The sequence below is a fragment of the Lachancea thermotolerans genome (assembly GCF_000142805.1).
Source record: "Lachancea thermotolerans CBS 6340 chromosome D complete sequence".
Lineage (NCBI taxonomy): Eukaryota > Fungi > Ascomycota > Saccharomycetes > Saccharomycetales > Saccharomycetaceae > Lachancea > Lachancea thermotolerans.
The window spans coordinates 1,486,144-1,513,537 of NC_013080.1; the positions used below are offsets into that span (position 1 = coordinate 1,486,144).

The 27,394-nt window shown below is 44.2% G+C and overlaps 12 protein-coding genes across 12 annotated transcripts, besides 1 other annotated feature; 10 read left to right on the top strand and 2 right to left on the bottom strand.

Moving 5' to 3' along the window:
* Positions 1-115: 115 nt before the first annotated feature.
* On the top strand, positions 116-2,074 carry STR2 (cystathionine gamma-synthase; the record flags this gene model as incomplete). Its single annotated transcript, XM_002553438.1, has 1 exon — positions 116-2,074. One exon carries the CDS (start codon positions 116-118, stop codon positions 2,072-2,074), a length of 1,959 nt encoding a protein of 652 aa, XP_002553484.1.
* A 171-nt stretch (positions 2,075-2,245) lies between these two features.
* ATP18 (F1F0 ATP synthase subunit i) lies at positions 2,246-2,425 on the bottom strand (the record flags this gene model as incomplete). The annotated part of the gene is made up of 1 exon (XM_002553439.1): positions 2,246-2,425. One exon carries the CDS (start codon positions 2,423-2,425, stop codon positions 2,246-2,248), a length of 180 nt encoding a protein of 59 aa, XP_002553485.1.
* A 1,004-nt stretch (positions 2,426-3,429) lies between these two features.
* On the top strand, positions 3,430-4,461 carry DAL2 (allantoicase; the record flags this gene model as incomplete). Its single annotated transcript, XM_002553440.1, has 1 exon — positions 3,430-4,461. The coding sequence occupies one exon, from the start codon at positions 3,430-3,432 to the stop codon at positions 4,459-4,461; it is 1,032 nt and encodes a 343-aa protein (XP_002553486.1).
* A 251-nt stretch (positions 4,462-4,712) lies between these two features.
* On the top strand, positions 4,713-5,666 carry EFM3 (protein-lysine N-methyltransferase; the record flags this gene model as incomplete). The annotated part of the gene is made up of 1 exon (XM_002553441.1): positions 4,713-5,666. The coding sequence occupies one exon, from the start codon at positions 4,713-4,715 to the stop codon at positions 5,664-5,666; it is 954 nt and encodes a 317-aa protein (XP_002553487.1).
* Positions 5,667-5,934: 268 nt separating this feature from the next.
* On the top strand, positions 5,935-6,192 carry KLTH0D18018g (KLTH0D18018p; the record flags this gene model as incomplete). The annotated part of the gene is made up of 1 exon (XM_002553442.1): positions 5,935-6,192. One exon carries the CDS (start codon positions 5,935-5,937, stop codon positions 6,190-6,192), a length of 258 nt encoding a protein of 85 aa, XP_002553488.1.
* A 241-nt stretch (positions 6,193-6,433) lies between these two features.
* Positions 6,434-6,649, top strand: KLTH0D18040g (KLTH0D18040p; the record flags this gene model as incomplete). The annotated part of the gene is made up of 1 exon (XM_002553443.1): positions 6,434-6,649. One exon carries the CDS (start codon positions 6,434-6,436, stop codon positions 6,647-6,649), a length of 216 nt encoding a protein of 71 aa, XP_002553489.1.
* A 562-nt stretch (positions 6,650-7,211) lies between these two features.
* On the top strand, positions 7,212-10,598 carry TDA9 (Tda9p; the record flags this gene model as incomplete). The annotated part of the gene is made up of 1 exon (XM_002553444.1): positions 7,212-10,598. The coding sequence occupies one exon, from the start codon at positions 7,212-7,214 to the stop codon at positions 10,596-10,598; it is 3,387 nt and encodes a 1,128-aa protein (XP_002553490.1).
* A 238-nt stretch (positions 10,599-10,836) lies between these two features.
* On the top strand, positions 10,837-12,129 carry DUS1 (tRNA dihydrouridine synthase; the record flags this gene model as incomplete). Its single annotated transcript, XM_002553445.1, has 1 exon — positions 10,837-12,129. The coding sequence occupies one exon, from the start codon at positions 10,837-10,839 to the stop codon at positions 12,127-12,129; it is 1,293 nt and encodes a 430-aa protein (XP_002553491.1).
* Positions 12,130-12,284: 155 nt separating this feature from the next.
* CFF1 (Cff1p) lies at positions 12,285-12,950 on the top strand (the record flags this gene model as incomplete). Its single annotated transcript, XM_002553446.1, has 1 exon — positions 12,285-12,950. The coding sequence occupies one exon, from the start codon at positions 12,285-12,287 to the stop codon at positions 12,948-12,950; it is 666 nt and encodes a 221-aa protein (XP_002553492.1).
* Positions 12,951-13,130: 180 nt separating this feature from the next.
* VPS70 (putative zinc metalloprotease) lies at positions 13,131-15,452 on the top strand (the record flags this gene model as incomplete). Its single annotated transcript, XM_002553447.1, has 1 exon — positions 13,131-15,452. The coding sequence occupies one exon, from the start codon at positions 13,131-13,133 to the stop codon at positions 15,450-15,452; it is 2,322 nt and encodes a 773-aa protein (XP_002553493.1).
* Positions 15,453-16,673: 1,221 nt separating this feature from the next.
* KLTH0D18150g (ARN family MFS transporter) lies at positions 16,674-18,497 on the bottom strand (the record flags this gene model as incomplete). The annotated part of the gene is made up of 1 exon (XM_002553448.1): positions 16,674-18,497. One exon carries the CDS (start codon positions 18,495-18,497, stop codon positions 16,674-16,676), a length of 1,824 nt encoding a protein of 607 aa, XP_002553494.1.
* Positions 18,498-19,701: 1,204 nt separating this feature from the next.
* Positions 19,702-20,118: a long terminal repeat.
* Positions 20,119-22,619: 2,501 nt separating this feature from the next.
* Positions 22,620-26,288, top strand: KLTH0D18194g (KLTH0D18194p; the record flags this gene model as incomplete). Its single annotated transcript, XM_002553449.1, has 1 exon — positions 22,620-26,288. The coding sequence occupies one exon, from the start codon at positions 22,620-22,622 to the stop codon at positions 26,286-26,288; it is 3,669 nt and encodes a 1,222-aa protein (XP_002553495.1).
* Between the last annotated feature and the right edge of the window lie 1,106 nt (positions 26,289-27,394).

A 27,394-nucleotide genomic window follows, 5' to 3' on the forward strand; every position in this document is an offset into this window, starting at 1 on the left:
ATTTCGCTGTCGTGGATCTAGAGATGTTCTGAGGATTTGAGTTTGCAAGAAGACACTTTTTTTCAAGCATTTAAAGATTAACTAGTTGATGACTGAGTAGGCTGCCAGCAGACTAATGATATCTACCGTGGTAGGGGAGTCTATACCTCCGAATACCAAGCATGCTGTATCGGTATGTTTACCGACATGGGACTCAACTATTGGATACGAAGAAGGGGATCCAAAAGTGGTTAACAGCATGAGAACTGGATATCCGCGATTCTTCATCCACAAATCCATAAAGAACTTATGCGAGAGCCTCAAAGCGAAGTTCGCTAAAGAAGATGAGACGTGCCTAGTTTTTCCTAGCTACCAAGTGGCAAAGAGATGTCGAGAGTTTGTTAAGGTGAAGGGTGATCCAGCCACAAGGGTGCGTATTTTGCAACTAGCAACACCGCCTCCAGCTACAGAGGAGGAGCATGCATGGAGACATGAGTGCAAGGTATCTGTGGTTTTCGTGCCAACCGATTGTTTTGGCCTCCTTAAGCAGTATTGGCAGCATACCGGAGAGATAGTTAGCAGCAGGATGGCGGAATATGTGTTGCAAGAACTGGCCGAAGTTGAAAAGAGGGAGATCAGCCGTAAGTCCACCGCACCTACTGCTGTGAGTGACGCTGCTGGGCTTGAAAAAGAGAATTCTGCGGAGGAAATCAAAGGTGAAGAAGAATTCATTGAACAGCGCTTTGGCAGGAACCTTGACTTCTCATACGCAGATAAAGCCAAAACCTTAGTGAAGAGGAGGATTGCTCGCAAGGTGGTCGACGTTGATGAGGATGAAACCTCTCAAATGCAGGACTTGACAATAGAATCGAGGACGGATCAGCATGGGGCTCCCGTTCCAACTAACGGCTCTAGCGTCCCTGCAGAACCCATCCAACAAGAGACGGCCGGGACTGAAGCTCCTCTAGTGGAGGAAAGAGTTCATGTTAATGCTGATCGTGATGTCTTCTTATTTCCCAGCGGAATGGCTGCGATTTATACAGCTCATAGGCTTCTACTAACATTGGACTCCAAACGAGTGCGTCGCAGGCAGGCATCTATAACAGACCGTCCTAATAATGGATATACTTCACCTAGTTCCAGATCAAATGATCTGATTGGATATGGCGCGCCATACAAAAAAACCGTCATGTTTGGTTTTCCCTACACTGACACGCTATCAATACTAAGGAAGTTCAACCACACTCATTTTTTGGGAGATGGCGACCAGAAATCAATGGACCAGCTGAAGGATATACTACACTCTGGGGAGCAAATTCTAGCCGTATTCATGGAAGCACCTTCCAACCCGCTATTGAAAATGGGCGACTTGGTAGAACTCAGGGAGCTTGCAAATGCGTATGGGTTTTACATTGTGGTCGATGAGACTGCTGGTGGATTTGTCAACATTGATGTTCTTCCACATGCTGATATTGTGTGCTCTTCATTGACTAAAATTTTTAGCGGAGATTCCAATGTTATGGCAGGTTCTGTTGTGCTTAATCCAAGGTCACCGCTATATCCCTTCGCTCAACAGTTCTTTAGTAGTGATAGCTTTGAAGACTTGCTTTGGTGCGAAGACGCGATATATTTAGAAAGAAACTCTAGGGATTTCGCGACCCGTACTTTGACGGTGAACAAAAACACCCAGCGTTTGTTAGAGGATGTCCTTCTTCCACAGGAGGGCAAGTTGTTCAAGAAGATATTTTTCCCCAGCTTGACATCTGAAGAAACTAAGCGGAACTACGACGTAGTACTGTGCCCGCAGGGTGGTTACGGCGGGCTATTCTCATTGACTTTTTACAGAGAAGAACAGGCGCGGGTGTTTTTCGACGTGTTGGAGCTTTGTAAAGGGCCCTCTTTGGGCACCAACTTCACACTAGCCTGCCCATACGCAATCTTGGCGCACTACGCAGAGCTTGAAGAGGTGGCTAAGTACGGAGTCGAACGATCGCTAGTGCGGGTTAGTGTCGGACTTGAAAGTGCCGAGAGCCTCAATCACGTCTTTTCGCATGCTATAAAAGAAGCGCTGAAAGTCGCGTCTTCATCGCCCTAGGCCAAGCGAAGAGCTCGCGGCGCGTTTTCTTTTTGAGACCATCAGTTATGTATTGACTTGTAAGTGCAGAATATATATACAATCTGTCATTAGGTGGATTGAGCGTTCAGGGGGCTAGCAAGCATATGGGTTCTTTCGTAAAGTCTCTGCTCCGGACTCCAAGAGTCGGATCTACTTCAATTCCACTGGCTTCTCACCTCTGGCGAAACGCGGGTTTCTAGGGTCGTTGATGAATTCAGCCGTTTGAGCGGATGCGCTCGCTGCTTTACCAACGCCCCAGTAAACGAAAACCCCTCCGACAAAGAAGGGCCAGTATGGCTTGAGAATCGGAGTTGGAAATCTCTTGAACATTCCTAATTGTGGGTTTAGCAAAGGCTGTGTTCAACAAAGGCTGTGTTCAACAAGCGAAAGGTAAGCTACGAATCTTTAGTGGGTGGGTTTCTATGAGAAGAGAACTCATAAAATTTTAGGAGACATACGTCTGCGGTGATTAACATGTGCGGTATTTGCTACATTAGATCCGTGATTGGATCGTATCATGTGATCATATACATGAAAGGGTTAGACAACCCCAGATGAATATAGGATCTGTGTGGCAGATTATACTCATGATAGGAAATATCCCACTCTCAAGAAAAACTAATTCACGTGGGAGGTGGCCTCTCGGCCTTTGAGAAAAGCTGCTTGTAATACCTTCCACACTCTAAGCTGTGCCGTTGCTAGGGGCTTTTGCTTCTTAGTGTGGTCTCCTTGCAAACCCTTGACGGCAGTAGCCGGTACTCAGTTCGGGTTATTCAGGGCCGACATTCCCCCGTATTCTCTCGTGTATAATGATATATGATAAGATTGGTAATTTCCCGAGGGTAGCCGCCAAGCTCCAACACTCTCACTAAAAACCCAGCATTTGCAAACGGGATATAGTGTGCCTTACTATTTTTGGCTGGTCAACAGGACGTCAAGTGGTTAGGATTTTTTTACGAAGAATAACTCATCGGCCTTCATCTTTAGAACTTAGAATCTGGCCCCAGGTCAAACATTGTAGGCACGAGCAATGCGCATTTGTCGGTGTTATCCTTCTCCAAAATGGTGTGGGGTCCCAGTAAGGCGCGCGGGTTATTTGTGGATTCCCTTCTCGCAAATGCTCCGCTGCAGTCCACAGCTTTGTCTCACTTGGATCGTCTTCTGTCTAGTTCACGTGATGCGCGGATTTTGCCGAAAGGCAACAGGTTGTTTCGGGGAGCTCCGTTCAACTTCATGATAACCCGTATAAAAGAGGATGAGTATGCGACGGGGTGGTGACAGCTCTGCTCCAAGCTTTGGCTAACTCTCCAGCTATATTTACACGTATCATGCCTATGAAATACTTTTCACACGACGAGGCAGCTGACTTCCTTTCCATAGTTACCTCCAAGCATCTAGCGGTTGATGTTGTAGGCCGCAAACTTGGCGGTACCGTGGTAAGCTGTTCCAATGAGTGGTTCGCGGAAGCAAGAAATTTACTGGAGCCTCGGGCCCCTATCAGAGATGCCACGAAATTCGTGTTCGCGGGTGCATGGTATGATGGCTGGGAAACTAGGCGTCATAACGAAGATGAATACGATTGGGTGATCTTGAAAATGGGCGTTGCAGCCGCTCGTATTGTTGGTTGTGAGGTCGACACTGCTTTTTTCAACGGTAATCACGCACCTGAAATCTCTGTCGACGCCTTGTACTCCGAGTCAGATGATGAGGTTTTGGAAACCGATGATCGCTGGGAAGAGGTGATTCCTAAGAAGGAGTGCGGCCCTTCTCAAAGACATTTCATGCTACGTGATGCAGCTACTGAGGGCAAATATACCCATGTGAAACTGAAAATGTATCCGGACGGTGGTATTGCAAGGTTCAGACTTTTTGGTCGTGTGACCCCACCAGCGAGCCTCACCGCGTCGTCAGAACCCATTGATCTGGCATCGGTGTGCAATGGCGGCGTTGCTCTTTGTGTTTCAGACCAGCATTTCGGCTCAGCCGATAATATCCTTCTACCGGGGCGTGGGCATGATATGTCAGATGGATGGGAAACCAAACGCTCTCGGACTCCCGGTCATGTTGACTGGGCCATCGTGCAATTAGGCAGACGCTCCTCCAAGATCACAAATATTATTGTTGATACCGCCCATTTTAGAGGCAACTTCCCTCAATTCATCACAGTTCATGGTATTGATTCTACTTCTTCATCCCCGCCAGCTCATGATGATCCAAACTGGTTCACCTTGGTTGATAAGTCCAAGACCGGACCTGACGCTGAGCATGTTTATGAGATCAAGGATTTCAATAAAAATGCAACGCATGTAAAGCTTACCATGATCCCTGACGGTGGTGTCAAGCGTATTAGGGTGTTTGGTAACTAACTTAGCCAATAAAAGAAACAAAATGGATGGGGTCTTTTTTCGGGAAGCATTGATCAGAAGGGCTAATACGTCCTTTTAAAATTGACGGAAGGCTTCCCAGTCGTTTTCCTAGCTCGTGTGGAGCAGCATATGTAATTCATTTCTCAATCGTATTTAAAAGTTAGCAGGCATCTCTTAAACTTTAATTAATGCATATTCAACTTCGAGTAAAAATTTGATTGAGAATCTCAGTGCCATTCATCATTAAAACTATGAATCGCGAACTTTACGCACAGATACACCAGCGATGTGCTGTGACAGATGTCATCCGAACACTCTCCGCAACTGAAACAATTGATACGCTAGAGTTTATTGACCAATTTGAATTGGTAATATCGAGGAATCCCCACTACGCCAAACAACTTATAAAAGCTCTAACCAACAACACAGAGCTGGTCGAAACTGGTGGCAATGGCACTGAAGTAGATCTGAGCGAATGGGTTTATGAACGTTATGTCGACCTGTTGCCTTTGAAGGCGCCAGTGCCGACATTCACAGACATTATTAGGTACACGCTGAATGATGAGCTAGCGATTGACGTACAAGAGCAGCCGTACCTTCTTTGCGCGTCTGGTACAACAGGTTTTCGAACTTGGGAATCTGCTCTTTATCTCTCAGAGTATCTAGCTGAAAACTTTCCCGAATTCTCTGCGGGCAAATTTTCGAGAGCCCTAGAACTTGGAGCAGGCACAGGGCTTGTCAGTATTGCGTGGGCTAAATTGTTCAAAGGCTATATTAAGGAGTTGATCGTTACTGATGGGGATTCATCCTTAGTGGAACAAGCTGCCCGCGTTAACTTTAAGCTAAACGGCATCGATACACGCGAGTGTCACGGTGACTGTGCTTATAAATTCCAGAGGCTATGGTGGGGGGAAGATGCCGTTCCTGAGGTTGATATCGTGTTGGCAGCAGACGTCACATATGATTCGTCTGTAATTCCTAGCCTTACACACTGTCTGAAAACTGCCTTGAGCCAGGGCACTCAGTTTGCCTTAGTTGCAGCTACTGTGCGGAACAAGTGCACCACAATGGCTTTCGAACGCGACTGTGAGGATCGCGGCATGACCTGGGAGATTATTAGCTGCAAGAGCGGAAGCCTCGCGCCAATCTATATTTACAAGGTACGTAGAGATGCAGGCGGAAAAGCCAAGCCGATAAATCACTAGGCGTACAGGCTGAGCCATCTGCAGACACGGTCGGTGACCCTATGCAACAACCGCGAGGAAAGTCATGTTTCTGTCTTGGAAACTTATGGTGATACTGACCTCCATTTTTTATCCATCACACCACATTATGTGACTAAACGAGCGCCGAGAAGTGAAGCGAACAGAACGCATATTAGAGAGGTGACGGCTGAGCCCAGGAGCTTGCTATTCCTTAAACGGTCGTCGAGGTATCTACGCTCTGACCATCACCACCATCCAGCTTCTTGATATGGCGTTACACAATTACATTTACCTCAAACACAAGTCACATGACCCTGAGTGCCACACGCTCATTGCGCGGGACCACGACAATAGACCACTTCCTCAAGAGAGGGCGCTTCCACAAGCGTCTAGGGCAGCTACCGCGACCTCTGAACTCCCGGCGGAGGCCGAGAACAGGACAAAATCTAAAGCGCAAACTGTAAAAACAGACAAGGAGGAGTGCTGCGGCGATTGCCAAGGCAAATGTGACACTCTTCAATGGTAGGCCCCTGGCGGGCTGTAGAGCTCCGCGCAGGCATATATGTCCGGCGTCTGTCACTAGCATCGGCCATGAACTCTTCTTAAGGCCATAATATACTACTTATAGCCAGTCATTTTATACAGGGATGATCGCGGTGCGCTCACCACATTCTTCTTAAAATCAAAGTCTTCGAAAAGATCCGCGCTACTTCGGGTCAAGAAGGGAAACTACATTACTTTTGAAATATGGCCACCCTCTGACACCCATGGTCTCATGTGGAGAATCCTCCTGGGTTCTTAATGGTTGGCAAACATCTATCTTTCCACTCACTTATCACGGCTTAAACCAAGTTGTTTTGGAACAACCTCTTCGGACAAAGAAACTAGAACAGTTCCTCGGCGTCCTCCAAAAATTGTCCCGCTTGCTCGTCGTACTGTCTATAGCGGTGGATTACTTTTGGACAAAGTTAATACTTTATTAAAATTATGCAAAAGTATTTATTGTTCTAAAAGGTTGTTCCTCATCTCTGTTCCTTTTATACCTTTTAGATACGCGCCCTGGGTAAAATTTTTCTGACCAAAAAACCAAGGTACACATAAAAAATCCAACACAGGGCTTGTAATGCGGTTCCACCCGTTTGAAAAACCAAATAGAAAATAGAGACAAGGTGCTTCTCTAAATGGGAAAACAACCGAAACAAAGACGGCAATTTACATCAAGTGGATCCTACTAGATATATTGGCCAAGGATAGGAGTTTCAAGGCTACCTTCTCTGCTGTTCTCATTGCTCCGCTGCCTTCTTTCTGTTGTTGAAAGAGTTTAAGGGTTAATAATCCTCAGAAAGTCAGGTGTTGAGCACGTGACAATAACTGTTTAAACAGTGGAGATTGTTTGAGTCTTACACGAATAGCACAGGTCATAGCGTGGTAAGATAATCGCAGCAGGCTGCGCAAGCATCAAACTACGGATATTTCCACAGTGCAGGTAACGCGTAAGTCGGTACTGGTAGCTCACATCAATCTCAGAAAGACTTATCCACGAAGATGGCTTCTCAAGGTGCTGGCAATTCCTCGGTAGCCGCGAAGATGCCCATTCCGAAAAAATCTCGGACTATTAAGACAGACCGACCTCGGCCATTTCTATGCTCTATATGCACGCGGGGCTTTGCTCGCCAAGAACATTTAAAGCGCCACCAGCGCGCTCACACTAATGAAAAGCCTTTTCTGTGCGCCTTTTGCGGCCGATGCTTCGCGAGGCGCGACCTCGTTCTACGACACCAGCAGAAATTGCACTCGTCACTTACCGACACCGGATCTGGTGCCTCTCCTAATAACGGAGATGCCAAGAATCACTTAAATGAGCGTCATATTATCACCATCTCAGGGAACAAACAGACAATGCTTCCGATGCTGGGGAGTGCTTCCGACCCTTCAGTCGCTGCTATATCTATACCACGGCAACCCACAAAAGTGCAAGAATCTAATCCAAACCCATCCCAACAGATGGCCCCACAAGTACCTCAAAACCAACGACAACCGGTGCTATCAGGACAGAAGCAACAAAAGCTAAGTGGTACATCAATAACACCGCATTCTCATGGACCAGAATTAGAAGAGCGCCAGCAGAAACGCAAGCGGCATGCATCATTTTCAGCATCTAGTTCTATTACCTACACTCAGGCCAAAGACGCCTCGGGCATTATAGAGCACGACATTCCAGATATACCACATCAAGTGGGATTTTCTACCCCTCAACTATCCGCACAGGAACTAGTGGAAAAGGCTCTAGAGAGCGGTTTTAACTTAGAAGTCTTACCTTTTCCTCCTCCATTGGAGCTTCCTGAAGCAGCCGCTAATCCCTTAATGTCTCAAAGGCATCAGAGTGACGATAATTTACAGCGGTTACCAATTCATGAACCAAAGAGAAACCATTCTGCCAGCGATGTTCGTTCCGCTCTTTCAGTGGATACTCCTCTTCTTTCGGACTACTTGCAGATGGGTTCTTCCGCTGGTGGCTGGGGAGGATTTACTAACTTTTATCCTACAGACTCGAATTTAGATTTTTTCAGCTACAACACGCCCCCAGATACTATGAAACCACCCCATTCTTCAATTTTGACTCCCGTTCCCGATCAATCAGGAAAGTCAAAAAATGGCGCTGAGCGCCATGGAAACAGCACAGACCAACATTGGCTACTAGAGTTCATCAACACACACGTTGACGGTAATTTTAAAGTCGACGTCGATGATTTCAATGAGATAGGTTTTCCCTGCACTAATTCTGAGACCACAACTTCTGGCTCTACTCCTCAAGTCAACAATGTTACCTCTACCCCCTTCGCAAAATCCGAAGATACTGTAGAGGGTCCTTCTAGCCCCAAGTTTTCTAGAAATATTTCAGAAAATGAACTCTCCTCTGTGGCGATCAACGAAGCAGCGGCTGCGGGTCTCAAACCCAACAAAAAGTACCACAGGAAGGGCGATATTCCATTCTTTTTCAAGTCAAGGCAAATTGACCTTTTCAAAAAGATAATGGAAAACCAAGGTGAGTTTAGTTCTCCCTTACAAGATGGAGACAAGAATAATATTAAATCTAAGAAAGGCTCGAGGCTTTGTTTCTTTAACGAGGAACTCCGCAACCACATTCTGAAAACCAACGATCTCACATCAGATCAATTTCCCACACTAAAGGAACTGAATACATACGTCAACCTTTACCAAGATGAATTCCACCGATATTTTAGTTTCATTCACCTCCACTCAATTCGCCCTTCTGCAGAAATATATCCTTTCTTGCTTTCCATTGCCATGATTGGCGCTTTGTATGGTTTTCATTCATCGCACGCCATGCTTTTATTTAATATCTGCCGCTTTCGCAAGAGAGAGTATTTGGAAAAGACGAAAGGTCACCATGAAGAAACACCTTTATGGATAATACAGGGCATGGTCCTTTTGATTTTTGTTGGAATATTCAATAATGATGTTTCATTTACGCTCATCATGAGCACACAGATTAGATCACTAATTGAACTCATTAAAATAAAGCAACTGAATTTACCTCTCGAAGCCCTTATAAAACCCCCGATAGAGAGTGACCACATACTTGATTATCAAGATGACCCCCAGCTCTTAGAACAAAAGAGACGAGAGTACAATACCCCAGAACAGGTCGAGCGAAACTATCATTATTTCATTCATGCCCAGTCGCGAATTCGAACTTGTCACACTATACTTTTAATCTCCAATCTATTCAACTCTCTTGTTGGGCTTGATTGTTGCTTTCACTCGATCGATGTCAAGTGTGGTATCCCGTGTTACCGAGACGAACTTTACTTCTGCGAGACACCTCAAGAATGGGCTAAGCTCCTTAAGAGCTACCACATAATTCTGGACTCAAAATTCTCACTCATTGACTTATCAAATGGTGGCGAGACTTACAAAAATTGTTTGATATATCTCACAAATGGGTATCAATTTTTCTATGAGAATAAGAAAGTGTCTTTCAAAACTTTGTTATCCTTGCTCATTTCAATACACGAGAAGATTTTTATTGAAGGTTACAACCTGCGACATGAGCTTAATGACCAAATTGTCGATGTTAAGTGGCGGATGAATTCCCGGCCCATCATTGAGTCGCTACTGAAATACTGGGAGGCTCTATATATAAAAAATGGTGGGGTTATCATTGCAAATGAGGGAAATATTGCATTTATCAACTCAAACCCTTCATTACGCCTCATCATACCCTTGCTAAATTTTGCCAAGATACGAAAATGCCTGCTGCTCACCAACGTCATGAAAAAAATTTGGTTCAAGGATTGGGAAGGCATGAATGAATGCCTAGAAGACTTTCGCGACTGGGAATCATTGAGAGAAGCCACTGACTATGCCTTAAATATCGTCAAATTCTGGGTTGATACAGTCTTTATTGTGAAGGACGCTGAAAAAACATCTATCAGAACTCCGATTTTTTCCATTACTTGCATATTTTCCTCAATCTTAATTGTCGCTGAGTATTTAAAAAGGGTTGAAACTTGGGCCAGATGTTTTCGTAATAGCACGACTACAGAATTTCTCAAAGCCGTCGATCGCACTTTGTGGCTCAAATCGGAGACCATTCTTAAAAAAGTTGAGGAGCACCTCTTGCCTAAGGGCTACAATACACAGTCTTATGCTGAGTTTTTACGATTACAAGCAAATGGAGCTTTAGATGTGGAGGTACTTGATGATGACCTTGCTCGGAAAGCGATGAGCCCAAACACTGACATCAAAGAAACAGTTGAAGTAATTTTGAAGGCAAGAATATCCTCCCGTTCTTTATATCTTGGTGTGAGGATTCTCGGAGACGCGCCAATTTGGCCTATAGCATTGCTTTTCGCTCACGCGCTTCAATCAAGGGCTATCTTCAATTTGGCTTACCGCTCCTCGTAAGAAATAATAGTATCAAAAAGAAATAGAGTGAATAATATTCTAATGAAAAAATAACAAGCGATGAGGCGGATAACTTGTTGGAAGAGCGGGTGGCATTACAACCAGCCAACAATCTATCGCGTTGAGAAAGTAGCATAGCACGCTTGGTCAAGTGCGCGCAAACAAACTCAAAATTAAACTATCAAGGCAGCTGCAGAACTGCTCTCTTCTAAAAGTCGCCTCAAGGAAATTGAATGCAATGGCTGCTAGTCGTCCACAAACTGAGCCACAACATACAGCGGCTGCGAAGCTCCAAGGAAGAGCGCTTTTTGAAAGCATTGGGAGTCCTGAAAAGATTGTTGCCCCAATGGTTGATCAGTCGGAACTTGCATGGAGGATTCTATCAAGAAGATATGGTGCAACACTCGCTTACACACCCATGTTTCATGCTAAGATGTTTGCAACTTCCGAAAAATATAGGAGAGATATGTGGTGTAAGGATGACGGCTCCCAAGAACTTGATCGCCCTCTGGTTGTACAGTTCTGTGCTAATGACTCTGATTATTTGTTGGCGGCTGCAAAACTTATAGAAGATAAGTGTGATGCTGTAGATTTGAATCTTGGATGCCCTCAAGGGATTGCTAAAAAAGGCCACTACGGCTCCTTTCTCATGGAGGACTGGGACTTGATTCATAAGCTTATTCGCACCCTTCATGACAACTTAAAAATTCCAGTAACTGCCAAGATACGAGTTTTTTCGGAGCGTGCAAAGACTCTGGAGTATGCTAAGATGGTTTTAGATGCCGGTGCGCAATTTTTGACCGTTCACGGTAGGTTGAGGGAACAGAAAGGACAGAAAACTGGATTAGCTGACTGGGATATCATTCAATACTTGAGGCAGGAGTTGCCCAAGGATACCGTCTTTTTTGCAAATGGCAACATCTTGTACCCAGAGGACATATCGCGGTGTATGAACGAAATCCATTGTGACGCCGTTATGAGTGCAGAAGGAAACCTGTACAATCCCGGAGTTTTCAACACAGATTTCATTGGAGATAAAGAAATGACATTTCCTCGAGTCGATAAGCTTCTTAGAGAATATTTTGAAGTTGTTAAGAGTTGCGAAGGATCCCATGCCTCAAAAGTTGCAATGAAGTCTCATTTTTTTAAGATTTTAAGGCCCTTTCTTCCTGAACACACTGACATAAGATCCAATCTGGCTACTATGTCTGCTAAAAGTTCATTTCAGGAATGGGATGAGAAAGTCGTCAAGAAGGTGGAGCATGTTGTCCAGGAAATCTTTAATCAGCCAGACATTGAAAGCAAAGACGTGATTATTACCGGGAAAACCGAATTGTGGGGTGGGTCTTACAAAACAGTCCCATACTGGAGGTGCCAGCCATACTTCAGACCAGTTAATGGTGTCACAGGAGACAAGAGGGTAGTGGAGAGTTTAAGCGTTAATATAGCCAAAAGCGAAGAAGCAAATCAGGGCAAGAGAAAGGCCGAAGACCAACTCGTAAATGTACCTAAAAAAGACATCAAAATCTGAAATATTTGAGCGACCGCCTTTTTTGCTAGCTCGGGACGGAGATTTTATCAAACAACGGATGCTTTTCACGTGACAAGTTAATTATTTCAAATCTGTATCCAATTTTTATTTGGTTTCAGTGAATTACTTCCTCAAAAACTGCTTCTGCAAGGGGCATGCCAAACTATTTTGAGTCGTCCACTGTCGACTTTGCGGCTAACTGCGAAGTCGAGTTCCCACAATTTGTTAAATTCCCAGCGACTCAGCCGCCAGACCCATTACAAAATTTCATCAATCATTTCAAACTTGAGAAACATGCTGAAAACGGATATTTCAAGGAGACCGACCGTTCACCATTCATTCTAGAGCTTTCAAACCAGGAAACAGATGAAACAAATGAAACAATGAACAATTGTAATGTCATGCCCACGGCAACTCAAAAGCCTGTATACAAGGGCAACAGGAATTTTTCAACATTAATATACTATATGCTCACACCTGATGCCCCCGTGTCCAAACTAATCATGAACAGTAGTCGTAACATTCACATTTTGCAGCGTGGAAAAGGCCAGTTTGTTCTTATTTACCCGGATGGTTCTATCAAATCTTTCAAAGTTGGATTTGATTATTCAAAGGGTGAAGTTTCTCAGTGGGTTGTGCCCGGCGGTGTTTGGAAAGCCAGCTTTATGATTCCGAACGAGGAGTTCGACAATGGGTTTTTGATAAGCGAGGTCGTCGTACCTGGGTTTGAGTACTCGGATTACAAGCACTTTCCTGGCTTCAAAGAGTTAGTTGAGTTTGTTGGTCAAGAAAAAGCCGAGCTACTCAAGCCGCTTCTATAATTGAAGAGGTATTTCAACTTCATGTTGCCTTGATAGATTAGAAATCGTAAATCTACATATATCACATGATTTCATTAAACTTGCCAATATTTTTAAAGAAGAGGATATCAAGCAATAGTATAAATCACGCGTAGCACAACTGCTTGTTGTATGGAAGTATTTGCGAATCATCTATACTGAATGGAGGCGCATGCAGAGAGCGAGTCGCAGCCTTTGCTGCATCCCACCAGGACGCGGGAGAACTCTGTAGCTTCTTTGTTTGCCCGAGGACGAAGTAACACAATCAATGGCTTGAAAACCGGATATGACACAGTGAAACGACACCGAATTCAATTTCTATACTTTTCCTTCGCCAGTCTAGTACTCTATTTGACCTTTACACTCGCATTCCTTCCGAGGACCTCGCTTTCAAGGGACTTTAGGCGCTTGCATTTCAGTAAATTCACCAAGGCAGAGACGTACCGAATATACCTAGAGAGCCTATTGCGGGAAAATCAAATAGAGAGACACCTTGATGCTTACACTGCAGAGAGACACTTAGCGGGAGATCAAAATGCTTTAGACTATACTGTGAATGAGCTGAAAGCACTTGGGTTTTCCCCTAAGATTGAGAAATATTACCCGTGGCTCAATACTCCAATCGACTCAGGGATGTCATTATGGATAAATGGGACGTTGGAGTTCAAATCGGGCATGGCCGAGGATGCTCTTGAAGAAGACTCCACGAGTTTTAGTCCTTTTCCAACCCCAGCCTTTCATGGGTACTCTGCAAATGGTAACGTAACAGCGAGATTTGTCTACTGTAATTATGGGAAAAATGAAGATTATGAATTCCTTAAGAACAAGGGCGTTCATCTAGAGGGCATGATACACGTTATTAGATATGGTGTATTGTTCCGGGGATTGAAGGTAAAGAATGCAGAAAAAAATGGGGCAGCTGGTGTTATATTGTACACTGATCCATATGAAGACGGACAAGTAACCGAAAGAAATGGTTTTAAGTCTTATCCTGATGGGCCCGCACGGCATGCTAGCGGATTTGAGCGTGGGTCTGTTCAATTCTTTACCGACTTTCCAGGCGATCCCACCACGCCTGGATATGCATCTAAATCGCCGGAGACCAAAAGGGTCTCACCCGGCGGCAAAATGCCTACAATTCCATCAATTCCAATGAGCGCAAAAGACATTTCCAGAATTCTACCGTATCTGAACTCTCGAGGTTGCCAGTTTGACGTTGAAGGTAACATAAAGGGCTTTGAATACTACAGCGGACCCTCTGATGAGCACACAAAATTACAAGTTTTCAATGAGCAAGATTATAAAGTTGAAGAAATCTTTGACGTTATCACTGAGATACCAGGGATCTTGAAAGGAAGTTCGATTATAATAGGTAGTCACCGTGACTCATGGACTACCGGGGGAGCTGCTGACCCGGGCAGCGGCAGCAGCATTCTGCTAGAAGTTGCCAGAGGTCTTAGCAAACTACTTGAAAAAGGCTGGAAACCCCTCCGAACCATAAAGTTGATCAGCTGGGATGGTGAGGAGCCCGCAATGTTAGGATCAACAGAATACGGCGAAAACCATGCAGTAAAGTTGCAAAAGCAATCATTAGCTTATCTGAATCTAGACACTGTGATAACTGGATGCATTTTTCGATGCGAAGCTAACCCTCTTTTATCGGAAGTACTAAAAGAGGCAGCTTCACTGACGCCTTTCCATGGAAATCCCGACTATTCATTGCTCGAAGAGTGGAAGAATCGGACAGGCGGTAAAGTTGATGTTTTAGGTGCAGGCACCGACTTTATGGTTTTTCAAAACCATTTAGGGATCCCGTCAGCAAATTTCAAGTTTCTTTCCAATGAAATAAATGATCCCGTTTACCAACATCATACAATCTATGATTCTTTAACGTGGATGAAACGTTTTGGTGATCGTAATTATGAATCACACAATACCATGGCAATATTTACTGGAATATCAGTCCTAATGCTAAGCGAAAACGAGTTGGTAACATTCAAGACTCATGACTACGCACAATTAATACAAGAGAATTTCAAAAAATGGCATGCTTTACTAAACAAAGCATTTCCTAATGATCAATACATTGCTTCAGAATCCCTAAAACTTTCTTCGCTTATATCTTTAATAGCTGATAATGCCAGCGTTAAATTTGATGATAATGTCACTTCCTTACGCAAAAAAGTTAGCCAAGATTTTCCTTGGTGGAAAATTTACAAAAAGATTGCGATATTTTTAAGGCTCTCTGTTGCTAACAACAAATTAAAAAAAGTGGACCGCTTGTTTGTCACGGATAGAGGTTTAAAGGATCGGGGTTGGATGAGGCATTCTATATTTGCTCCTGAAAAGGAGTCTGGATACGTTGGGGATGTCATGCCTGGGTTACACGAAGCCATAGTGGCAGGTGACCCTCAAGAAATTTTAGAATGGCTCCATATCCTCACAAATCAAATGAGTTTGATCCGAGAGCTTTTAGAGGTTTAGACCTGTTTATTAAAGGGCGGAAGGCTCATATTGCTCATGCCTTGAGCGGCATTGGAAATAAAGCTTCTAATCGCTACTGGTTAGGAGTAACGCTCTTGATCACCGTTTCGGTTGTAAAGTGGCAGTGCTGGGAAGATAAAACAGGATAAGTTAAAGCTATTTTTTTTGTTTTAAGGTCAAAGCCCTAGCCAAGTTATGTGACCGACTGTTCGTGTAGCCCTCCTATCAAACTGGACTCTTGCTTTTTTGTGAGTGTACAAGTTGACTCGAAGATGTCTGTAATAGGGTCGGGGCGTAATCGAAGTCATAAACTCAACACCGTATAGCGTGAACTATTTCTTCAATAACCACAAGACCAGGTTTACAGGCTTCAGTCTGTAAAAATTTTCTTTACAATCCTTGTCTGAAAAAAGGTGCCACTGCAAGGCTTTAGCTTCGAATTTTCACAAACAGTTCAATTGCAGAGGGAACGGGAGTACGTCAAATTCAAGAATTAACGCTCTGGAATATACTCATCAGGCTAATAAAGCTAGGCCTGAAGATAATATATAACATGAGGATATGACACTTTACTCTTCCTTCTCCCCTGAATCTGTTTTCAATTATTGAAGTTACTTGAATTCGCAAAACTTACGGTTATTTTTCGCTACTAACATGTTTAGTGATGCAATGACAAAAAGTGACAGGCATCGCCAAGGGCTTAAACCAGAGTAAATTTACGTTTATTGGTTATATCATGCTAAAGGAGCGTTTCATTTTTATCAGTTATTGAAAACCTCGGTCAACTTCAATATTTATCAGCTCAAACCTATGAGATCATCAAATTTTAAAAAATCCAGCCGCAACTAGTGACATTAGTTTTAGCCGTGACACTCGCCGAACAGAATAGGGCGCTGCCACTTCTTAATCCGGTTAGACACGTTTATGTTTGCTTCTTCATAAGCCGAGTACGCTGAGAAAATTGGAAACTATAAGATGTCAAGTTGAGTCTTTTTCTGCTGCCGTTTTGAAAAAAAGATAAGAAATAGTCGACGCAAATAGGACTAATAGCTATACCTGCATAGCTCATTTATCAAGCTTTTATTAAATTTCTGTTCATTACAAGGCGCCGCAAGGCAAATATTTAAGCGTAGAAGTTTTGATTGAAATAAAACCCTTAACTTTCGCGGAAAGATAGATGCACTTGTGTGAATTACAAGCACGCATGCTTACACATTTGACTTACAAATTTTTGTTTGCTAAACGCCTGTATTTCCCTACTAGCCACTCAGCGATTGGATCATCGTGGTTTTTGTCCAAGAACTCTCCATCATCTATATCTTCCTGTGCAACCTTATCGGTCAATGGAGGATCCCTTAGGCAAAGCCCAAAAAATAACAAGGGCACGGTAAAAACCAAGGCCACAATTGATTCATACCTCTGGACATGTCTGTAGGCATCTACCATAGCGTTTCTTTCAGGAGTACCCCAGGTGTAGGTCAGAATAAACTCAAAAGGTGTACTATAGGCTGCTGAGGCTTGTTCAACACTTTGAAGTCTAGAAAGCAGTGCCTTGTATAAAGTCTGTGACCAGATGGCACCCGAAACTGCAGCACCAGTGGCCAAGCCAATGCGATAAAGTGTGTAATTTAGAGCTGTAACGGTTGCCATGTTATCGTGTGAGGTAGCTGATTGGACGGAAATTGTAGTGGGATAAATTAGTAGAGTGTCACCGAGACCCCATATGACCATCGCTCCAACAATTCCAGAATGGGCAAACTCGCCGCCCCTATAGTGATAAAAAAGTCCCATGGCAAGCATCCAAATGCCACATCCTCCAATAATGTAGCCCTTGAGCTTGGTGCATCTTGTAATGTATAGCGAAAAGAAAGTGGAAGCAACTGTGGATACAAAACTCGACAGAGAGGATATAACTGTAGCCGACTTTACAGATTCGTTCACCGCGACAATAAGTATGGTGTAAATGTACCCTGCCACAGCATTGTAAATGAAACCAATTAGAAATTGACAGCCCAGCGCACCCCAGACTGCGCGGTCCTTGATGAGACCGTATGGTACAACTGGGTACTTCGCTGCTTTGCTCTCCCATATCATAAAAAGAGGTAGAAGGACAAACCCCAGAACGAGAGGGCCAATCAAATGAGGATTAGACCATTTTGATTTGACCCCGCCTGCTAGGGTCAAAGGTGCTAATATGCACCCCACAGAAATAGTCATCAATAAAACACCAACAATGTCCAACTTCCAGAAGAGCTCAACTAATGTCCTAATAAGACCGTGGCTTTGAAAGAAACTCTTTTCATCTTTGATGGCAGCCCACTGTTCAGTCTTTCTTGCTTTAAACCTCATATGCAGCATACAGAATATCATTGGAAGCGCCGATAGTGGAACAATAAAAGCCCACATTGCAATATCCCATGACCAGTGCTCTTGTGGGTTCGCGCGGGCTGTTACAGTACCAGCAAACCATGTGTTTATGATGTAAGGCCACGAAGGCGCAAATTGGTAAACCAAACGCCACCTCAAAGATGAAAAGTCTGACAAAATTAAAATTAATATCAGCAAAAGACCAACATATCCTGTGCTCCAGAAAATAGCTCCTGCAGCGTACTTCTGGACATCTGTAGCTTGACTTTGAATGATTGTACCAACCGCATAAAACAAAAGAGCTGTAATAAACAGCGATAATCTGCCAAACACATCAGACAGTCTAGCAAATACGATCTGAGAAGCTGCACTGATAATTGCAGTAACTACTGTAATTGTTGATATCAAGGGATGGTCAGAGTATGAAGAAACCGCATAGCTCGTGTAGACATAACGGACACTGCCATCAAGTCCGTAGCCGTATCCACATATAAACGCGGAAAAAAGTATTATTGCATGGTGGTACCAGCGGTCATACTGAGCCGCCATTATTTCCGTCTTGCGAATCACTAATGATTTTGTTGTTTTTAAAGTGCACCCGGGAGTCACTTTCTCAACATCGACATAAACTTCGTTTTTTAAGTCCGCATGGGCCGAGCTTGCGTTGTCTTTGCTCATTGTTCCGAATTTTACGCCCTGGTCCCAAGAAGCCCACACTCAACTGCCAAGTTTCAGTTTTTGAGACCGCTTTTATAGAACCAAAAATCCATCACTCAGTTGAGAGATAAAGAAAACTCAACATCATATATGCACCCATTTATTTGTTTAATATTGTTTTGAACCCTATTATGCAGCCTTTTCAGGATGTTAGGTTGCCATGGTATCTAACATTGGTCTATGTCGAGATTTTAGACTAACGAAAAATTGCGCACTACTACTATTGATGGTTTTATCTAATAAAAAATTTGGCTAAACGTTAGTACAACTAAAACGCTGATATTTATGCCTTCTTATTTCCTTTTGCACTGCATGTCTTTTAGGAGTTTACGTGGAGTCAATTGGAACTTTCACGTGCCATAAATTAAAATCTTGCATATCACTTTCATACGAAAAAGAAGGAATTGCACCTGTTTTACCATTGGAGAATTTTTCAAGTAAAGTGCATACCCATTGTTCTGTAACTTTCTAAAACTATTATTTTGTTTTTTTAGCTGCAGAACCGTTACTTTAGCATTGCATATGCAGTGAAAGGCCCTCCCCCCGCACTTTTTCCTTTCCGCAGTTAGCACTGTACGAGCCACATGATGATTCTCAAAATGTTCTATGCCTTGACTTAGCATTCAATAGGAAATTACTCTGAGCTTTCAACAATCTTCGAGTGTAGTTGCTTATCTCCCACGACATAAATCCGGTATGAAAATAATTTTTGGAACAGCAAAGAGCTCCACAATCATGCGCTAACAAGTATCAAATTTTTTGATAAGCAAAAGACAAAAAAGTCTCCTTCAGCTATTCCATGCCCTGTTCTTCTCTGGTTAGTAGTTTGGGAAAAACAGGTTCAATGACTTTGAGTTAGAGGTTAACAATCATCGAAGTTGAAGTGATTTATGCCTTTTTTATATACTGCAACATTCGTATTTGAGGTCAACACCATTCAAAGAATGGACAGCATTCTCTGGGAGACAAGCATAGCAGTTTCAGAGTATAATCGAATTATTGATGGGCGAGTGCCATATAGCACATAATGACAATTGGCAAACAATGATATGAATTTCGACAACTCATAAAAATAGTAAGAGCTCAATTAATATCCGAGGGAAGATCCACAACTATTGCCAGAGGTCCGAAAATAATCTTGGTGAATCAAAAAGTAGTAGAATTTTGTCAGATTGTGATCGGTTCGTTGGTGTGTGATAGTGCCAAGTTGCATAATGACACATTGGTATGAAATGATATGACACATGGACATATCATAAATACGACGGATACCCAACTAAGTACCATACAAGGTCCACATTAACCGTTCATAGCCCAGGGCAGACCACAGTGGCTTGGAGAAGGTAAGGAGTGGTACCACCAGTACGATTATCACCTTATGAATAAGACTCAGCCACGTCCCAGAAATTTTGTATAAATCCGGATCATTTCTTTGGTTTGCAAGACATAAATCTTGGACTGAAGAAAGATGGGGGAGATATTTAGTACCATCATCCGCGAAGTAGTTTACTTAGATCATTATGGAAAACATAACCAAGGAATCTGAGACCCTTTCGACCAATGATCCAGATTCACCTCATCAGGATTGCACCCGTGGCTTAGCTGCACCCGTAGCGTCGATTATCTCTCTCTATTCCTAGTCACTACTGATTCTGTCTCCTGGTCACAATTGTGCATCATGTTCTGTTTGGGTTGTACTGTTGTCACAACTTATCTCGTGTTAAGTCACTTTGTACTAATGCGACATTATGCAATTTGTCACTATCACACATCAGCGATTCGGTTACGATCTGACAAAAATCAACTCTGTTAGGCACAATGCAACTAAGCTGCAGAAAGCAGCTATAAATTATTGTAATGCATGATGTCAAGTACCGCCTGCCAATAATAGAGCTCCAAAACCAAGAATATCAGCGAGTAACACGAAAAATTTTCTAGATACAAAAATGTTGCAGACATGCACTCACTGAACTTCAGTCATTGATCATTGTGGTGTAAGTTTCTCAAGTATGTATTAATAACTACGTTACCAGTAGCGCTGTTGGGGTATAATTGAGCTACCTAATACAAAATGGGTAATAAGCGGTTATTATCCACCGTTAGAAAGAAATTTTTAATGTGATATTTGTTCGTACAGAAATACATTAAATTTTTCACGCTTTTAAACTTGCCCTGTTGTGTGCCTGAATTCCCTTAAAGCATAAGGCTGTGCTTGTTTTTAATATAATTAGTCGTGTCACAAAAAATTAGTTTTAATTGTGTCAGATTATATTTGGGTTGCTGATGTATAATAGTGAAAAATTGCGTTATGACACATTAGATTTAAAGTGATGTGAGACTCCACAACTTACGATCATAGCATGAACCCAGGTAAAAACCCAAAGGGAGATCTATAACTATAGCCACAGCTTGAAACTAAACTTAGTTAAATAAGAAAAGTTAGGATTGGCACCACGAGTGCAGTCACGCCACAGACATAGTTCTCGGCTCAATCACACATCGGCAATCCAACTATAATGCGATTATTTTCTCAATCATAAAAATGGCTCCATATTGTATTGCTCGAGAATATGCTTGCGCCACTCTACATTCTGACCAAAGCCAAGGCCTGTTCAAATACTTAAGAAACTGTTGCCAAAGGGTCAGTAATAGTAATCCACAAAATTTAGTAAATGAAAATTGGTAAAGCATGAACATATTACAGCTAAGCAAACAAGTGTACAGTTACTGAATACAATTAATTAAAGAGATGGATAAAAGAAAAATTAGGCGGTTTGAAGTCCATAAGATGTTGCCCTTCATTTTTGTTTCCTCTACGCGTAAAACATGTTTATTACCAATGCTTTTTATGGTTTCCAAATGAACACTGAAACTTTTCTAGGAAAGATTAAGGCGTGAACTGATTTTGCGGCCAAGTTGCGTTTACATACATTAAAAAATGGTAGTCGCCGAGTTGCAGACAGCAAATTCATCGAGGTGCACGGGCATTACTGTTTGTATCAAAAGTCTGGAAGCTGGGATCTTAAAGAACATCACATTCTCACTGATTGCCAATGACACAAAATGATGGTTTATTGGTTTCGCGAGCTCATCTAGTAATCATGCCAGTCGTAACCGAACACAATTCTGTGCGTATTTCGGAATTAATGTTTTCATATCTATCGCTGCTTCCGAGGTTACCCCTCAAGGTAGAGGACTACTGAAAAGAGAGAGAGTTATTTTAAGATATTTATGCGCTGCGATGCATGATGTATGATTTTAACGAGCTCATGCATAACGCGTCTAAAATGATTTAATACGAAAAAAACCTTTAAAAGAGAGTTAATGAACGCTACATTCCGCAGAATTCGACGCTGCATTCCGCTGACATTCCTAAGAGAGAAGACTTGTGTAATTTCATACATGGTTCGCGGCAATAGTCTGGCCTCAAAATTCCATTTCAGCGCTAAGGAGAAAAGTTGATTTTTATTCCATGTTCAGTCATGAAAGCTTGTGAAGGTTTATCGGAGTATCCTATAGCTTGCTGCTTGTGGTAACATTTGTGATTCGCATAGAAACCACTTTTCTCTTTAAGGCTGTCAAGTCTCCAGTTGTTCTGCCAAATCGTTTCTTTTACTTTGGAAAGCCAACGCCATGCCGGAAGCTAACTTCTTACTATGAAGTGGGAGTGGTTCAGAAAAGCCCACCGTGCCGAGGAATGAAGAAATAATCACGCTCCAGGCATATACCCTTCTTTTGTAATTTATTGCCGAGGCCGCGCGTTTGAAAAAATTTGTACCTGCATGGCCCTGCATAATAAGGTGCAGCGAAAACCACGATACATCATAATAATAAACGACAACTGCACGGACAGTTACTAATTGTTTTCTGCGCTTCTACTGAGGATTTGATGCAGCGGAGGGCTCAAAGCCATCGAAATCTCCAAGTATTGAGCTATTAGCCATCAATCAGCGTTTTTTTAAAGATTTCCGCAAAGAGCCGGCGGAACACATCGACCAACAAGGATTTCAAGTTTGGAATATCTTTATATAAAGGGAGTTCCGTTTGTATACTGAAGATGTGGGTATAGGGAAAATCCTCAAGATGTCACTTGCTTTCATAACAAAGCTACTCGTCGTAGCGGGAGTAATTTTCGCATCCACTGACGACGGAAGTCTCAATGCTAACCGAGTGTGCCTACCAAGCGGAGACAGCACCCCTGGCTTTCGTGCCAGATTCTACTCTTACCAATACCTCGACAACAATTCGTCGTACAATGAAGACTATCTAATGTACCGCTACCAGTCAGAATCTACCCTTCTCAATACTAAGCTTGGTATCACTGAACCATCTTTCACAATAATGCACGAAGAAAACGGAGTTGCTGAAGGGGAGTTATACGGAGAACAGATCACAATCACAAACTTTACTCTGGAACTAGTTGGTTATTATAAAGCCCCTCAAAGTGGTACATATACTATATCTGTGAACCAAGTTGATGATGGTTTGTCTTTGATGTTTGGAAAAGGTGCTTTTCAGTGCTGCTCATCAGAAAACCTTGACCAAAATACAAATGACGTTGCCATTCGCTCGTTCTTCTCTCAGGAAAAGAAGGAAGCTAAATTCAGTCTCCAGGAGGGGCTGTACTACCCAATGCGTGTCGTGTTCTCCAACAAAGAACGTACTGCTATAATGGATCTTTCCATGACCCTACCTGACGGCACTACTATAACTTCCTTTGAAGATGTGTCGTTCTTTCCAGGGGACGACGAGTCTGGCAAAAATTGTGAAGCCATCACTGTCACTGAGTCTACTACCTACACGCCATGGACCGGCTCCGAGACTGTGACTTTCTCCACCGAGACTACCACCTTCACTGGATCTGACGGTGTCCCAACCACTGAGACCATCTACTACGTCGAGACCCCAACTGCTGCCACTGAGTCCACCACCTACACTCCATGGACCGGTACTGAGACCTCTACTTTCTCCACCGAGACCACCACGTTCACCGGATCTGACGGCGTCCCAACCACTGAGACGATCTACTACGTCGAGACCCCAACTGTTGGCACTGAGTCCACCACCTACACTCCATGGACCGGTACTGAGACCTCTACTTTCTCCACCGAGACCACCACGTTCACTGGATCTGACGGCGTCCCAACCACTGAGACGATCTACTACGTCGAGACCCCAACTGCTGCCACTGAGTCTACTACCTACACGCCATGGACCGGCTCCGAGACTGTGACTTTCTCTACCGGAACTACCACGTTCACTGGATCTGACGGCGTCCCAACCACTGGGACCATCTACTACGTTGAGACTCCAACTGCACCAGTAAACACCCCAACCTCTGGAAAACCTCTTTACCCAAGCTCCAGCGCTCCAGTTTCCGAGACTTACTTTTCTGTAGTGTCTTCTGCTCCAAGTCCCAGCTCTCCAGTCTCTGAGATCTCCTCGACTCCAGTGTCTTCTGTTCCAAGCTCAAGCGCTCCAGTCTCTGAGACCTCCTCGACACCAGTGTCTTCTGCTCCAAGCTCCAGCGCTCCAGTCTCTGAGACCTCCTCGACTCCAGTGTCTTCTGTTCCAAGCTCAAGCGCTTTAGTCTCCGAATACTCTTCGACTCCAGTGTCTTCTGCTCCAAGCTCCAGCGCTCCAATTTCCTCTGTTCCGCATAGTTATCCATACTACCACAACACTACCACTGCTGCTGGTATTGGATCCACCTCTTACCCAGTTTCTTTGAGCTCTACCCCAGCTACTTCTGACTCTGTCCCAGCTACTTCTGGCTCTACCCCAGCTACCTCCGGTACCCCAGCTACCTCTGGTTCCGTCCCAGCTACTTCTGAGACTATCCCAGCTACTTCTGGCTCTGCCCCAGCTACTTCTGAGACTACCCCAGCTACCTCCGGTACCCCAGCTACCTCTGGTTCCGTCCCAGCTACTTCTGAGACTATCCCAGCTACTTCTGAGACCACCCCAGCTACTTCTGAGACCACCCCAGCTACTTCTGAGACTACCCCAGCTACCTCCGGTACCCCAGCTACTTCTGGCTCCGTTCCAGCTACTTCTGAGACTACCCCAGCTACTTCTGGTTCCGTCCCAGCTACTTCTGAGACTACCCCAGCTACTTCTGGTTCCGTCCCAGCTACTTCTGAGACTACCCCAGCTACCTCTGGTTCCGTCCCAGCTACCTCTGGTTCCGTCCCAGCTACCTCTGGTTCCGTCCCAGCTACTTCTGAGACCACCCCAGCTACTTCTGAGACCACCCCAGCTACTTCTGAGACTACCCCAGCTACCTCCGGTACCCCAGCTACTTCTGGCTCCGTTCCAGCTACTTCTGAGACTACCCCAGCTACTTCTGGTTCCGTCCCAGCTACTTCTGAGACTACCCCAGCTACTTCTGGTTCCGTCCCAGCTACTTCTGAGACTACCCCAGCTACTTCTGGTTCCGTCCCAGCTACTTCTGAGACTACCCTAGCTACTTCTGAGACTACCCCAGCTACCTCTGGTTCCGTCTCAGCTACTTCTGGTTCCGTCCCAGCTACTTCTGAGACTACCCCAGCTACCTCTGGTTCCGTCCCAGCTACTTCTGGTTCCGTCCCAGCTACTTCTGAGACTACCCCAGCTACCTCTGGTTCCGTCCCAGCTACCTCTGGTTCCGTCCCAGCTACCTCTGGTTCCGTCCCAGCTACCTCTGGTTCCGTCCCAGCTACTTCTGAGACCACCCCAGCTACTTCTGAGACTACCCCAGCTACCTCCGGTACCCCAGCTACTTCTGGCTCCGTTCCAGCTACTTCTGAGACTACCCCAGCTACCTCTGGTTCCGTCCCAGCTACTTCTGGTTCCGTCCCAGCTACTTCTGAGACTACCCCAGCTACCTCCGGTACCCCAGCTACTTCTGAGACTACCCCAGCTACCTCCGGTACCCCAGCTACTTCTGGCTCCGTTTCAGCTACCTCTGGCTCTATCCCAACTACTTCTACTTGTCAAACCATTGTTATAAGCGCTGTTTCTGGAACGACTACCATTTTCACCACAACTTGTCCTGAAAGCACTTTGCCAACTACAACTGGGCCTGCACAGACTGAGTCAGTGGTCACTGTTACTGAATCTGGCACCGTTACCTCTTACACCACTACCTGCCCTATCACCGAAGTCGAGCCAACTACCACTGGCCCTGATAATGCCAAGACTGTTGTTGTCTCCTCCGCTTCCGGCACTGTGACTTCTTACACCACCACCTTGCCAGTCAGCGAATCTCAGCCTGCTACTAGTGCTCCAGCTAGCTCCGAGTCTGTTGTTGTCTCCTCCGCTTCCGGCACACCTGTCACTGAGTCTATCGTGACCGACACCGTATCGGGCACAACAACCATCTACACCACTACATGCCCAGTGAGCTCTGCTGTCGAAACAACCTCTCCTGGCCCAGCTAACTCTGAGATTGTTACTACCAGCACCATCTCTGGTACTGAGACTGTCTACACCACCACAGCTCCATTGAGCTCTGCTCAAAAGACTGAGGCTGCTTCTCCATCGGGTTCGCAAACAAAATCTGTTGAATCTTCTCCAGCTTACAGCGGTTCTTACACTACCCCAGGCGCTTCTGGTTCATACGTCACCCAAACTCCATCTTCTTCTCTTGAGGTGCAGTCTTCTTCCTCCGTCGCTGCCGTCTCTACTACGGCTGGCGTCTCTACCTTCGAGGGTGCTGCCAACAAGCTAAGAGCTGGTCTTCTTTTGGCTATCCCACTAGCCCTGTTGTGATTTCCTTCGATCGAGATACCCTGCAAGGAACTACTACAGCTTATAGAGTCTACTAATATACATACATTTAGTTCGTCGCCTAAACTGGCATAAGTATTAAGAATAAGTTTTTCTATCAACATGGTTGACCTACATATACGACCTGGCATCCTTGGGAACATCAAAGGAATCAGTATTTTCTCGTATTTCAGTTATTCTCCTCAGAAATGTTTGCATCGATATTCAAGTCCCCTCTACTGAGGACCTTGGATGTCGCCTCCCGAAAACAGAAAAGATGTGAGAAAAGGTGGTCGTTGTCTATCTAGTTACTCTTAAGTTTGAACTCGAATGCTCCTTTTAGGTACCAGTCTTGCTCTTGAAACTAGTTTTGGAGGCGACACTAGGTTTTTGATTGTATTGTTAGGCGGTTATCGCAAAATCTTTTGTGCTATTCATGGGTTATTTGACACCATGTTAAACTAGTGAGAATATAACCAACAGAGCCTTTTTTGCCAAGGAAGGAACCGTTTTACCTGGGTTCCTTTTTTATAAAACAGTACCCAGCGTTGTTCAGAGAGACAGCCAGAAGGTCATAAATCTTAGCATATTTGTGAATGTCATAGCCTGGTTGTCTGTCTTGTATCTTTCTAGTATGGTTGATACGCTGAGCTCTCGAAGTAACGAGGCCAAAGCTAGCGACCTCTGTGCCCAGATAAACAAAAGCTGCGTCAAACAGGTTAGCTTTGTGAACCTCTGTGGCAACCGCAGATTACTTGTAACTGCTGGGGTCGGAAAGATCGACGTGTCTAAAACTTCTTGGAAAAACAAAAGCACAGCTGAAGCAGCTCACCTTATATAAACTTCACCACTCTGGGAATCCTTCAAAGGGGGGGGTTCGGCGTTAGTTGCTAAATGACACTCCCTTGTCACAATATTGCAGCATATAGCACAAGAGAACGGCTCGATGCCCGACAAGGCTTTGCCTTAAAAAGATCAATGTTGCAATAAAATAAACATGAGACCTGGGAGTAGTTGATGATAAGATAGACAAGCGCAATGATCACAGAATGATCAGCATAGATGCAAAAACCACAATTTCCATCTTTATCTGCAGTCTATCTTCTCAC